The 15,794-nt window shown below is 31.9% G+C and overlaps 1 protein-coding gene across 1 annotated transcript; it reads left to right on the top strand.

Annotated features, from left to right (window-relative positions):
* Positions 1–3,568: 3,568 nt before the first annotated feature.
* Positions 3,569–5,091, top strand: LOC130802441 (uncharacterized). The gene is made up of 2 exons (XM_057666461.1): positions 3,569–4,256; positions 4,334–5,091. The coding sequence occupies exon 1, from the start codon at positions 3,569–3,571 to the stop codon at positions 4,163–4,165; it is 597 nt and encodes a 198-aa protein (XP_057522444.1). The 3' UTR covers positions 4,166–4,256; positions 4,334–5,091.
* Positions 5,092–15,794: the final 10,703 nt, after the last annotated feature.

Genomic DNA, 15,794 nt, shown 5'->3' on the forward strand with positions numbered 1-15,794 from the left:
AAAGAATAAAAAAAACTTTGATATTGTATTATTTTAGGAAGTATTTTATTCTCTTTATTTTAGGAATTTAAGTTATTTAGTTATTTTGTTTTCTATATTTAAGTCTTTGATCTTTTGTATATATAGGGATGTTTTTCCCCTAATTATATTTAAGAAAAACTGATTATTCAAATCCAAACCCTAATTTACTTATTTTTCGCATTATGTTTTTTATCACGAGGCGGATCCAACATGAACCTGGGATATTTTCTTATATCCAAATTCAAACTATAGCTTGTTATTGTCCATTAAAACTATTTATATATTACCTGAAATATTTTCTTATATTCAAGTAATTAATTTAGTTATGCGAATCTGAGTTTTTTATGTAAGAAGTTTTAAAAAGAAGTATAGCTATTAAAAAACAAACATAAAATTCTATGTGGATGTCGGTGGCGGAACTAAACAATTACACCAAGAAAAAGGTCTCTAAAAAACTATTTTTGGAAGAGTTTTGTTTTAAAATTATTTTTTAAAGAAAAACTTTACAATAAGGTAATTTCCTAAAGTTTCTTGTTTATGGGTGGAGTAATTAATTTGGCGGAAAATATATTTTTTTGAAATGTTAATATTACTATTAATGTGATGGAATCCTCTTTTTCATCTATGTTTTACAATTTTATTTATTTATTTGTCAAATCAAAGAACAAAAAATAGTGAAAATAACATTACAGAAAAATATTTCTCCTCACTCCGAATACCATGAGATAAAGTTGCTTTTTGAAATAAATTTTTACTTTTTGTCATTGGGATTTTGTTCAAAAAAAATCCAAGAAAAATTATAGAAAATTTAAATTATACTCAACCGAACAGGAATAACTTGAGTTCTTAAGTTCCTAAAATAATGCCTTACATTAGAATATTATGAATTATGATGGTAAATCCAAACCTCCAACAACCATATAAAAAAATCTCTTGATTAAAATATGCGTAATTAAATCGACATATTATTTTATTAGTAATATTTGTGTTGATTGGTCAAATAAAGAAGATACAAAAAAATAAAATATTAATCCGATTGCAAGGGATCAATAATAAGATAATATAAGGCATCTTAATCAATTCTTTTGTGCCAAAAAAATAATGTTTAATCTATGTACAAAATATAAAAATAGAAATAAAAGAATATGTTCGATATTTCATAATAAAAAAACATGGATGATAATGTAAAATTCTTGATAAAATGATAGAAATATATACCAATTAATTGCAATCTATATCATATTATTCCCTAATTTCGTTGGAAGCATTGCTAGATAATGCTATTTATTTACACCATATTTATATTTCCTCTATTATTTTAAACCTCCTAGTGATGCTAGATACGGAAATTTAAGTGAGTAATTTTTTAAGGGAATTATTATTTGTCGCCTCCTTTTTCATTTTATCGTCACCCCCTTCTAACAAAATTACCATATTACCCCTACATTAAAAAAAATTACAAAAATGCCACTTAAGTTAAAAAATGTTTAAGAAATGTAAATGGCACTTAATAACATTGTTATCGCTTAATAACATTATTATCAGAATTATATATATATTGAATTTTCAGAGGCTTTATGGTAGTATATTCGAATTCAAACACGATACCTTCTCTCTAAAAACTCTCTAAAAACAATACGTAAAGTTAAACAAGCTAGAACTCTAGATCGAACATCAATGGCATACCAAGACAAGCATGATAACGATCCGGTAAGTAAGTAATCGGTTCGATTTTTGCAAAAAAAAAAAAAAAAAATAGGAACGTAGTCGCACAAACCAGTCGCACAAAACGTGCGACTGGGAGTCGCACGTTTTGTGCGACTGGCTTGTGCGACTGCTTCATAATTTTTTTTTTTTTTTTTTTTTTTGTATTTGAATAAAAAAAAAATAATAAATAGAAGTCGCACAAAACGTGCGACGCACAGTCGCACGTTTTGTGCGACTTCTATTTATTTTTATTTTTTTTTAACTTCGAATTATAAAATTTATTTTGTTTAATTAAATTATTTTATTTTAATCTATTGTTGTGCTATAATAATGGTATTTTATTATAATTATTTTGTAGAAATAATTATTTTTTAAGTTATTATTATTTTGATATATTATGATAATGTTATTATAATTATTATTTGCAGGACTTTGAAAATTTAGGAGATAATATAGATTATTCTGATAGATTTGTTACCGATAGAGAATTTGATTCTGTAGATGATTTACATACTTGGGCTAATGAGATAGCACTAACAATTGGATTTCAATTTACACGTGCTTCATATAAAAAAAAAAGAAGGGCGTTCTAGAGTGAGTCTGTACTTAAGATGTCACCGTTACGATAAAAGAAGTGTTGATTTGCATAACTTAGACAATGCTCCCCGACCAGGTTCCAAAAGTAGGGGTTGTGGGTGTAAATTTATGATTTTAGGAACTAGTCGTAACCCAAAGGAAAGACCTTGGACGGTTAGAGTGTTTCCTGGTGAAAAAGGAATACATAACCACCCGTTCTTCATGTACATAGATGGTCAAATAAGAGTAAATAGGATGACTGAGGATATCAGGCAGCACATACGAGATCTAAGTGCAACTGGCATGCAACCAGCATTTATAATGTCTTCAATTAGAAGAAATTTTCCTCGTTTTTATGCTAGTATGAATCAAATTTACAATGAGAGACAGTCAATGAGGAGAGAAGAGATGGATGGTAGGACTCCTCTTCAACACTGTCTGTATATGGCCACGGAGCATAATTATGTAGTTTGGAGGGACTTGGATAGTGAGGATCAGTTGACTAGATTATTGATTGCGAATCCAACTTCTATCCAGATGCTACGTTCGTGGCCCCATGTTGTGTTGATAGACACAACGTACAAAACGAATAAGCAAAAGTGGCCCCTTTGCGAAATCATTGGAATGACGCCAACGAATCATAATTTCTTGGTTGCATTATGTTTGATGCGAGATGAGGCGGCTGTGTCTTATTCTTGGGTGTTGGAGAGGTTGAGGGATATTTACGGGACAGTGCAGACGCCGGATGTAATCGTAACGGATCGGGATGAGGGTTTATCTGCAGCTATTCATGCTGTCTTTCCAGGTAAACATGTTTTAATTATTAATTATCGTCGATCTATGTATTATATATTTCTGAATTAATTTTAAATTTATGTTTAATGCAGATGTACGACATCTATTATGCGTATGGCATATTGGCAATGACGTGGAGAACATGGTCGATAAATTGTGTGGCGGCAAGAAAAATCAACAGGGCCAGTTATTCAGGCAAACAAAATGGAACCCCTTGGTTAACAGTATGACGATCGCCGATTTTGAAAACAGATGGGAAGGGATTGTGTCCACTTGGTCGACTAGGAACCGGAGAGTCGTGCAATATTTGGCAGGAACATGGATTCCTCACAAAGAGAAATTTGTGCGTGCGTGGACGAATGATTGTTTGCACTTGGGTAACCAGACTACCAGTAGAGTTGAAAGTCAACACTCTTCCTTCAAGTACTACTTGGGTAGCGGTAATAGCTCATTCGATACGCTGTTTAAAATGGCGCACGCACAAATTACGAATCAACAATCAAAAATAAGACAAGCTCTTGAGGAATCTAAGAATTCCATTTCAAGAACGTCGCGACTAAATTTTCTACGACCGTTGTATCGTCATGTTTCTATATTTGCCTTGGAACTATTGATGATGGAGCACAACCGGATGCTAACCCTGGGCAGTTGTCTTTTAGAAAAATGCGGTTGTGTCATTCAAAAAACCCACGGATTACCATGCGCGTGTTACTGTTACTTGTCTATCAGGTCTAATGGTGCTTTGTACTTGGACGATATACATCCGTTTTGGAAAACGTTAAAGTATTTAGATGCAGAAGAAGACGCCAACGAAGAAGTACGGCACGCAAACGCCGATGATAAAGAGTACTTTCAATCGTTGGTGGATGAAGTTTTAAAATCCGACCCCTCAGTACTACGACGCGTCTCTCAGGTACTTGAACATGAGCTGCACCCCGATGGTGACGACATACCTGAGCCCGAAGCAAGTCCACCGAGGAAAGGAAGACCAATGACAAGCAGAACCTTGAGGAGAAACAAAAGTGCGTTTGAGTACAGTAGATCGTCCTCAAGGGGTCGCGGATAAAGATCATCATCACGCGGGAGATCCAGTGGTAGATCAAGCAGCCGGTCGCATCAATCGTCAGTTGGAATTAACTTCAGTTTCAACTTATCAGGTACTCTTATTTCTTTTCATTTAATCTTATATGTTTTATATCAATATTGGCGTAATGATATATTGTTATTTTTTCAGATGGTGCAGCAGGTCGTGATTTTTCACTTTTTCCGTGGCCAGATCACATTCCATTTATTCTTCCGCCATATCTGTTTGATTGGATTGATGTTATAGGTGACGGTAATTGTGGATTTAGAGCTATTGCCGCCACAGAGTTAGGGGGTGAGGAAGCATGGCCTCTGTTACGACGTGCAATGAGTTTGGAAATGGAAACGCATAGAGAACAATATGCACGCTTATATTTATCAGCAGATTCGGTGGAGGAAGCTATATTCAGAGTTGGTGCCCACAATAAAGGACCTGCTCCGTACGATCACTGGTTGGAAGCGACAACACTGTATTCTGCAGCAACATTTTTAAACATAGCAATTGCGTATTATGGCTCTGCGGATGGTCATCCAATGTACAATTGTTTAGTGCTTCTTTTAAGAAGAACAGGGGGAATGCATGGCGTAAATAAACTTATACATATTCTTTGGGTAAACGGGAATCATTATGTTCAGCTTTTAATGAACGATGATTCATCTCCACTGCCGCCAGTCCAACAAAATTGGAGAGCAGCTAACAATTCATGTGCAGATTTAGAAAGACAATATCGTAATAGGATATCACTTTGGAGTAGAATGTGCAACATACAACGACAACAGCATAATAACACCGCCGGAGACGCGGTGAATTTAGATTCTCCATAGTGTTTATATATAATTCAATTGTTCAAACGATTAAAAAGTTGTTCATACATAAAGATTAAATACAACAATTGTTCATGCATTACAAAACAGGTAAATGTCTATTAGGGGCTGCGCCCTCTACACTCTTGCCATTCGGAAAACAACTCTCTAAGATCCTCTAAATACATATCAACAGCATCTCTTTCCCGAGGCGTCATTTGAGCAATAGCTGGCATCCTGAGCAATGGTGCAAGTCGAGTTGGAAATTCAGCAGCAAACTGTAAAACCAGACAATTGCAAAGTCAATACATGTTATGAAACATAAAAATAAAATACATAATTAGGAACACTAACATATTCGACTCTGTTATCAGCAGCACCAAACGCAGCAGCACGTCCTTCACCTGGGATGAGAAAACAGTGGGAAGACACTCTAAACCAGTCCACGTAATCCGGGGCAGCCTCTGATGGAACCGATGCGCGACGCTGTGCCTGCTCCACTACGCGGGCACAGTAAGGGAACCTACTCCACATCTTCGTAAACATACAGGAAGAAGCGAATGTAACTGAGTAGGAGCCCTGTGCTGGTCGCAGAGCTTGGGTAGGTCTCAGCGGAGCCGGGGGAATCTCCTGTGCAAAACCGAGCTGCCTCACTGTCCTCTCAGGCAAATAGACCTCCACGATATCGAAACAGGTGATACCACCGATATACGAGGTACGTGGGTGCTCGTTCAATAAAGACCTATCATAAGTCAAGTACGGAGTCCACTCCACCTGCTCACAATGAATATAATACATAATCAACATAACATCTCTGCCCTTGACAAGTTAAACAATTAAGTTTGAAGTCATGTACAAAACCTGTGCCTCTGTCATGGCATCCAGTATGCTCCCATAGTCTATCAGTCTGCTCAGCTCGCGGATTGGCTTCGGCGGGGACCACATCTCTGCCCTTGTCTTATTCGGCATGTCAGCTTGACGCGGATGGGGGCGGAAGGCTGGGAAGTACTCGTAAATCCATGTCTGCAACAGTGTCAGGCAACCAGCAATAGTCTTGCACCCAGTCCTTGTCGCCATACCCAGTTGGCGATACATGTGAGCAAGCGTCACTGCACCCCAAGCAATATCAGCCTGATCAGCGGTAACAGTAACAACAGGGTGAGGATGCATCCCGACTCTAGTCTTATCCACGAGCAACGTGGAACCTACTATAGCCATGTAGTAGGCGGTACGTTGAGTATCCATAGACTGAGAACGGTGGCATAGCTGCAACAGTGCACCAACATTAATGCTGCCGCTTGTGAAGTGCCCCTTCGCACGCAGCTCCGACAATGGCATACCAAAAAGGCCGGCCAGGCCAAGCTGCCATTCATTATCAGACGGTTGCACGGGAAGTGAACCGTCAATGCCAATTTCCAAGATGCGTTGCACGTCGTGCAACATTATGGTCATCTCCCCCCACGGCATGTGGAAGGTGTTGGTGTCAGGCTGCCACCTTTCCACAAATGCCGTAATGAGAGCACTGTCGATGTGCTGGTGCATTATATACGGCAGCCGACCAAGGGGAGTACCAGGTAACACTCTGTACAATTCATCAGACATGTCCTGAAGTCTAATGATTGAATCCAACGTTTTCTTCCGAGCACGACATTCCAAAATCGGAGGGGTGCGCTCCGATCCCTCAAATATAGCCTTTGCTACGTGCCCACCGTAGCTGGGTATTAAAGTAGTATCAACAGGGCCCCCGGGCTGGGCTGATGTGATTAACCAGTCCGTGTCCGCGGACTGCGATCGCCTCCTCCCCCGTGGAGCCGCATCCTCAGCCTGGCTTACTCCTGCCTGATCAGAAGTGCCACTCGAGCCCTGCCCTCTACTCTTGAACTTAACAGCTTGGCCTCTTACGATCGTCCAATCAATAGGATGACATGCAGACTCATCCTGACCAAGAGACTCTTCCCGACTAAGAGACTCGTCGTAATCAGTATCATCGTCACCTGAGCCGACCGTATGACTATGTAGTCTACTTTGGCACTCAAAGCGACTACGCACTTGCTCTAGGGTACTTGAACGTTGGGCCTGACTATGTATGGCCGCTTGTTCTTGCCTTGCTCGCCTTGCAGATCCCGTAACCCCCCTCTCATGGGGATCACCTCTCAGTAAAGTAGGCCTAGATCTATTGCCGCTTAATAAACCTCTAAAAAACCCTTTTCCTTTACCTTGATTTCCAGCCATTTACTAGAATTTTCATAATTTAAATTAAGACAACATTTTAAATTACTTAAAATCAAATAAATTAAACAATTATTTCACATTTACAAACAATTATTTCACATTTACAAATAATTAAAAACAAGCAACACGTAAAATATTTCACATTTACAAATAATTAAACAATTATTATATTCATAAATATTTAAACAACTCAAATTTAATAAATTAATTACACTAAACAAATTCATTACAATAAAAAAAAAAAAAAAATTGAAACCGGTCGCACGAACCGGTCGCACAAAATGTGCGACTGTACAGTCGCACATTTTGTGCGACCGGTTCGTGCGACCGGTTTCAATTATTTTTTTTTTTCTTTTTCGAATACGTAAATCAATAACTACTTCTTACAACAACATTATCATAATACATATTATTACAACATTTACTAAATAACATTAACTAACAACAAACTCTTTCAAAAATTTAAAAAAAAATAAAAAATAAAAAAATTTGGATTCGGCCCAATCGCACAAAACGTGCGACTGTACAGTCGCACGTTTTGTGCGACTGGGCCGAATCCAATATTTTTGTTTTTTCCTTCGATTGATTTAAAAAAAACTTAACTTGAATTTTTGTTGACGATTTCGATTCCAAAGTTTTAGCTCCGCTTAATTTTATGTGAAGAATTTGATTTTATGGAAGTGATGAAAGTGTTATTGAGTGGATTTGAAGTGTTTTTATATAAGTTATAAGCTTAGTGGCATTTTCGTAATTTTTTAAATTTCAGGGGTAAAGTCGTAATTTCATTCAAGGGGGGTGGCGATAAAATGAAATTGGTGGCGACAAATAAGAAATGGGTTTTTTTATATCTATTTGTTCTTTGAATTTACAAAAGGTAAAAACTCATATTTTTATAGTTTCTAATTTAACTAATTTCAGGAAAAATACGAAGTATTTTATTTTTAGGAATAAATTGAAGAGAAAATTTAAATTTGTAGATGATTGTTTTTGAAAGAATATCACTTCATTTTCAAATGGTAAATGTAGAAAAATGATAATCGACAAATTTAATGGAATAAAGGAGCGACTATGTTATAGCGAATTAAAAGAGTTAACATTCATATTTGTCACTATTTGTCATCTTTGTCAAATAGCTTTTTGTTGGCTTTTACTTTAGTCAATTTTGTTGGGTTTTAGTTTAAACATTATATTTTATTAATTTCTATATAATAAACAGCCAACAACTGATATTTATTTTTTTACCAAATACGTCCATCAATCCATATAATTTAATTAAATAACTAGTTAAAACTGTTAATTAATCAGTTAATACTCAAATAAATCAAAACATCCAACAAATTTATCTAACAACTCGAACGTCAACAATAATATGCATTTGCAAACAAACTCTTTATTACTTATTAAGAGTTAAATTAAACACCATAGTCCTCTAGAATAATCAGGTGGCAAGATTTATGAAATTGCGAATCCAACTAGTGGATATTTTGATGACTAATGCCTTTATGGTCACATATGTAATTCATCCCTTCCATTATACTTATTATATTTGACTTTTTACATAAAATAATGTGTGACTTTGATTATTTATATATTGAACTAACACGTCTAACAATTATAAAAAATTAAAAATAAGAAATTATGCGATTAAACGATTCAAATAAGATTTCAATTAACTATAGTCTTTCTTGTACATTAGCCGCAATATATAAAGTAAGCTTGAATAATGAATAGTGCCAATAACCGTAATGTAGCAAGTATTTCAGAAAGGAGAAAGTACTTGTTTCGTACTCCGGTATTTGTCACCTCTATCATGACCTTAATTAGTTATCTCAATAAGATTATTGTCAATGAATCAAATCAACCGTAAGCTTAAACTAATGGTTAAGACACTATGATATGTTATATACTCTAATATATCCCTTTACACAAGAGTCCATTAGGCTAGAAGTGTGAATGTACATAGGCGCTGAAATATTTCACTTTAAATAAGGGTTGTTGAAATTCGAATTCATAACCTCTTATCACATTAACTTCTGATATCGAATCAATTCAACAAAAAGCTTATGCTTTATTCAATTTTATGCTATGCTTCAAGAATTTAGATTTTAGATGGGAGGAGTTGGTGAGACAAAAAGCTTCGTTTTTTTCTCTTTCGCAAGGAGTAAGACTCCGCATTTACCGCCACTTTATTAATTCCATTATTGGGACCTGCCCTTTCAAACTTTTTGCCAGTTAATCACGCCAGCACAACAATGTTGCAACAAAAGAATTTAGTTGATTTGATATTTAAACTATCCACTTTTAATAAGATCTCACTTAATTATATTTTAACTTATAAATTAAAAATTATTTACAAATAATGAGAGATACTGAATAATGCAATTATCTTTGCCTTTATTTTTAACCAAAATCTATTGATTCCTAAAATTAAAAGAAATAAAAAGAGTATTTATCTGTCTCTTTAATTTTATATTAATTGAAAACAAATGATATTTATTTTCCCATTATAGCACTTTTAATAATAAAATAAAGGAAATATTACCTAGATAATTAATCTTTTTATGATTTTCCTATAATAATCTCATATATTGATTATCCACGAATAATTTCAACTTTATGGGGGTATTTGTCTAGAGTAAACTTAGATAACCGGATAACTTGCTATAATTGATAATTTACCAAAAAAGTAAACTGTAACTTAGTATGAAGTTAGAGAAAAATTTAAGAAATTTACATAAAAAATTCTAAAAAAATTTTAACATTTTTTTGACATTTTATTTTAATCTATCTTTTTTTAAAAAAATAAAACTTTTTATATCAAATCATCTGATTACCCGAGTTTCCGCTAGGCAAATACTGAATAAATAAGTTGGAATAATTCATGATTAATCAATAAATGAGATTATTTTATGAACAACATAAAAAAATTGAATTTTTTAAGGTAATTTTTCCTAAAATAAAATTTTCTTATCACTTTTTTTCTTTCTGTAACTATAAAAAAAAAAAACTTATTTTACACACTGTTTCTTTATAAATATTAATTCATGTTGCATAATTTATCCAATCATCTATGGTGGATTCACAATCACTTGCTCCCTTAGAGGAGTTAGTATATTGATTACCACACTTTATTAGTCAAACGTATATTTTTAATCTGAAATACTTGTTACGTAGCGGTTTTTAATACTATTTTTATTCAAGTTTATTTAATATATTGCGTCTAATATGTAAAAAATATATAGTTAAGTGGAATTTTATTTGAATCGTCTAATCACATATTTTTACAATATTAAAATTTTATAATTTTTAAATATATGTGATTTAATTTATAAATAATTAAAATAACACATTAAATAATATAAAAAGTTATTCAAAATAAATAGAATAGGATGTGCAGTACTATTCGACTTGTTGGCCATTGGTAGGCAGAAATGGAAGTGAAATACCGCCCGTAAGATGACGCCGCGTGGTGTTATCGTTGGACCTAACGGTATGATTGACTTCCACGCATGAATAGTTGGATACTATCAAGTATCAACTCTAGAAAGCGGCCGTACTGATTGCTCTTTTTTATCCACATTTTTGTGATGATGTGGCATCTTTTTAGCTTTCTAGCAAGTGTTTTTTTAAAAACTTTTAATTTAATATATCTAGTATGTGTTTGGCAAAATAGTTTGTTGAATAATTTTAATTTATTTTGATAGAATTAGAACGTTGAGTAGTCAAATCAGCCAATATTAATATTTGGTAAATTTGTTGGTTGGAACAGTTTATTGTTATGAATAAACTGTTTTTGATAAAACTGCTTAATATCAGTTGATTTAAAATTAATTAGTCTAACCAGATAATAATATTAGTTAAATAAACTATTGTAATCAGATATCAGATGTTTACCAAACACTCTCATAGACTTTTTACCAAATCTATTATTATCAATCTATCATTCCCTCCCCATTATAATATAGTAAATGTAAAGAGCATGGATAAAGTTAAAAGTAAAGAGAATGAAAGTATCATACTATCATTATCTAAAATAAAAAATTAAAACAAATGTGAAGAAGTGAAAACTTTTAACCTTATACAAATGTGTGACTATTTATTTTGTTTTAAACGCTAAATAATACTATATCATTTTGTTTGGCTTCCTTTCTTATTGCTTTCTTTGTGCTATTACACGTTAATTTATATTGTTATTTGTTTCTTTTGAAATTAACATTTTTCTTTTTCACATGATAAAAGTGTCAATCGTTAAAAAAACATAATATTATGAAATATATTTCAGTCATAAAATAAATTTAATAATGAAAACAAATTACTTGTATGACATTTGTTATTGCGTATGCCTTAATAATTTTATGGCATTCAACTAAAATATTTTTTGTCCTTTAATTTCTTTTGGAGTAACTAAATAGTTTACTTCCAAATTGCTTCATAATTTGTGATGTAGGAAATTTTAGAAATTTTACTTCTAAAAATATCAATATATGATGTACTATATTAAGTAATTAACTAAATCCAACTACCTATTTGTTAGTCGGCAAGTTTTTCAATCTTATTAATGAATCATAGTAATAACCTTTTTAATGATCAAATTATATTGGCCAAGAATTTTAATTCTATTAAGATGTCTATGTCATATTAAAAGGTATATTATTTTACAAAAGTCCATCATATGACCCTCTACTAAATTGCTTAAATTTCATCAACTACAAATAATAAATTAAAGTTATAAACCACATTGAATTAAAAGTATGTAATTGAACTTATATAAAAATTCATAAAAATTATCGTAATTCTTCATATACGCAAAGTTGATGAAAATAAAAACAATACTGATCATATTAAAATATATTACCTTCATTCTAAAATTCACAAGTTATAACTAATAGTGACAGTTAGTGAAAAAATATCATTATCAATTGCAAATATATTAAAACGGAGAAAGTAATATATGATGTCATTTACAACAAATAATAAAATGATAATTAATATTTCATAACAAAAAAATATTGGTGTCACACAATAACTTAATATACCTAGTCACTAAAATTATTCACATATAATTTTAAAAAAACTGTCTATATCGCATAAATTTATTTGTCTCACACAATAATTTATTATTGGTTAAGTTAAAAAAAAAATAGGAGGCCGGATCATGCATGGATTTAACCACTTTTGGAGGTACTAGTGCAATCTTATCTTTAGCTACATCGGTAATTGAGGATATCACGTCAAGAACGTCTTTGTCCATGACTCCTTTACCTTTTCCTTTAGGATCGGCGGGCCCGCCTTGTATCAGACTGTTTTAATGTGAAACAAGTTTATAAAAAAAGGCCTATTAACAAAAAATCTTAAAAAACAGAAAAAAATGAAATCTGAAATCCACTTATACAGAAAGCAGGTTTATAAATAATTTCAACTGATTCAATTAAAATCGTTTTATAATAAGGCGGCCTTTGAAATTGATCTGATTATTCAAATAAACATTTATATCTAAAAGTAAAGTATATTAACGGTTCCCTCATTGAATAATCAAAAAATGACAACAAGGTGGTTGAAAATTTGCGAGTTATAATATTCTCCATTTCTAAACAACTATACGAGTAAGGATGTACGAATCCATGGGGCATGTATTTATCTGCAGGTTGTATTGATCATGTTAATAAAGGAGTCTCAAATATTAATTTTTATATATTTTTATTTGTTTTATTAATTGTTTTTAAATCATAAAAGTAAAAACAAGATAAAGTACAATATTAATAGGCAATTTTACCCGCGGACTTTTGTGATAAACCAAGCAAGTTTTAATTTTTGGCTTATACATATTGACGCTTATAGCAATAACAAAACGTAAGAAAGTATAAACTTTTAACTAGTGGTAAAACTTGAGTAATAATTAAGGGAGAAAAAAAAAATATTTTGGACTTTAAAAATAGGTTTAAAATTGAGGGGGGCAAAAGTTTGAACTTGTGCCACTTAATTATAAAATTCTTAATTTTACTGGTCTCGCCTAAATTCAAATTGTAGATGGAGCATATATTTATCAATTTCTAAACATTTTAAATTCACAAAGAAATTAAAAGTTGGATCAGCCCATATTAAATCGTCTCACAATAAGACAGTCTTAATAAATAATTTTTTTTTAATTTTAAGCTTAGATAAAGATAATTCTATGATGTGGTCGGTATCCTATGAGCCCATGTGATGAATTCTGGTCCATATCTAAATTTGTACCCATTTATAAGTTAATTTATTCATGATTTGTGTTTTTTAAATATAAATTTTTATTTAAGATAGTTTTACTATGAGAAAATCTTAAACTAGATTAATATAAGTGCAACTAACTTAATTAATACTTTAACCTTTGGATAATAAAACATTTTGAGTAATTCTTGTATAAGACGTCTTACGATGTAACAAATTTATACAAGAAGCTCAAACTAAAAAATGGAGTGTTTTAAAATTTAAATTATCAATTTTGATTATATTAGTATTTATTTACGTTATTTAGCACAATTTAAAACTGTCTTATAATGAGACCATCTTAAGTGAAAATTTATGAAACAATTTTTTTTTCCTAATTGATATTTTTTTATATAGACTTGTATCATAATAAGACAATCTGAACTCTCATACAAGATTATCCAGGAATTAAGGATATTAGATGACTTTGTTTTATTTCTTCTTATCCAAACAGCCAAGATTGGAAATTAGAAATACATGGTGAGAATTTGAAAATATGTCAAGTTGCCAACATTAGTTTGATTTCGTCACATGGACTTGCCAATAGTATGGATTATATGTTAGTGTTAGGATATAATTTTTTGGCTTATTGTCTCTCTCCATGCATATCCTATACCTAAAATTACAATACTAAGATTTGGAATTTTTGAAATTCTTGAGTGAAAAAAAAAAAATTAATTAAATAAACTAACATTTAAACTTTTTCCAAAAATAAGCGTCTAAATTCCAAAGCTGTGCTTTGGAGCTGTTCGCAGATAGTAACTGCGAACAGGTCAAAAAAGACAAAATAGCTGTTCGCAATTACTAACTGCGAACAGAAAAAAGACAAAATAGCTGTTCGCAGTTAGTAACTGCGAACAGCTATTTGACCTAAAAAAAAAAAAAATTTTTAATTTTTTTATTTTTTCTTTTCGCAGTTAGTAACTGCGAACAACTATTTTGTCTTTTTGACCTGTTCGCAGTTAGTAACTGCGGACAGCTCCAAAGCACAGCTTTGGGGTTTGGACGCTTACTTTTGGAAAAAGTTTAAATGTTAGTTTATTTAATTAATTTATTTTTTTTTTCACTCAAGAATTTCAAAAATTCCTAAGATTTGTATAGTGATCTCCAAGTACATCTATATCTTACTCTTACCAGCAAGTCTAAGACCGTTTTACTATAGATGAACAGTTGTGTATTACTTCGGGCAGGGGCATCATTTACTTGTCCCACCTTTGAATTTTATGTCAAAACATTGTTTTTATTATAAATTTTTATTTGAGATAGTTTTACTATAAAACACGCTTTATATTTGGATTAAATGGTTTAATAATAGAAACTTTTAGTTTATAAACTTTTTAATTTAAAGTTGTTTCACCGTGAAACAGTCTCATAAATTGTTGGGATAGAATTGAGAGAGGCCAAGTGGCCAACCTCTGATAGCCTGATTCACCGTGTAACTTGTACAATTGAACCCACTAATAAAAGCCGTTTAATTAAAAGGTAGGCCCAAAAGTTATTCTAAGTGGTGGGTAAGTCAATTAAGATGAATATGAATATGGAAGAGAGCATATCGCATACACCCGTCCGTTTTGTCATACTTTCATATAGTTTCCATCTAATAAGTTGTACAGAGATTTATTATAAAATGACTTAGGAAAGAGTCTTTGTCTTATATAATAAATAATTACATTTAAATTTAATATTTGTACTCTTTACTCGATTTATGGAGTAAAACCCTATACAGATCAACCTGACCCAACGCACGAACCTATATAGTTTCAAAGGATATTGATCTTATTTTGACACCTGATTAGGTCAAGCTTTATTGTTGATACCATAATAGAAAAATGATGAGTTGACTATATTCAAATTATAGTCAATCTTTAGATCCAATCCAATATTATAGCTCTATAAAAGTATGTATGTCAACTGATTTTGAAAATAATAAAAATTATTTTGACAAAATAAGAAACGAAAACAAAAATCAGTTTTTTTTTATATATTTTTAGAGAATATAAATGATACTAGACCCTAAGAAAACACAATATAGCAAAGTAAAGAGATAATCAAAAAATTAAAATACAATATACAAGTAGGCACAAATATTAAGAAATAGTTATAGGTCCGAAACCCTGCATAAATTTAACCCTAATTTTAGGACTTAGGTTAAATTTTTGAGAATCAATAATTCTAAATTTGAGTCTAAGTCAAACAAATAAATGAGTTTGAATCACGATCTAAACTAGTGTCTTCAAAATCATGCCCAACTAGACGCAACACAAATCTGTTCTTCAAATCCGTTTAAGAACTAGACTCCACAAAACTGTTTTACACCTGACACATTCCACATC

Source organism: Amaranthus tricolor, chromosome 16 (genome assembly GCF_026212465.1).
Source record: "Amaranthus tricolor cultivar Red isolate AtriRed21 chromosome 16, ASM2621246v1, whole genome shotgun sequence".
Classification (NCBI taxonomy): Eukaryota; Viridiplantae; Streptophyta; class Magnoliopsida; order Caryophyllales; family Amaranthaceae; genus Amaranthus; species Amaranthus tricolor.

Bases quoted from the DNA above. Each gene is read 5' to 3' on its own strand.
- LOC130802441 (XM_057666461.1), top strand. From the start codon at position 3,569: ATGGCGCACGCACAAATTACGAATCAACAATCAAAAATAAGACAAGCT.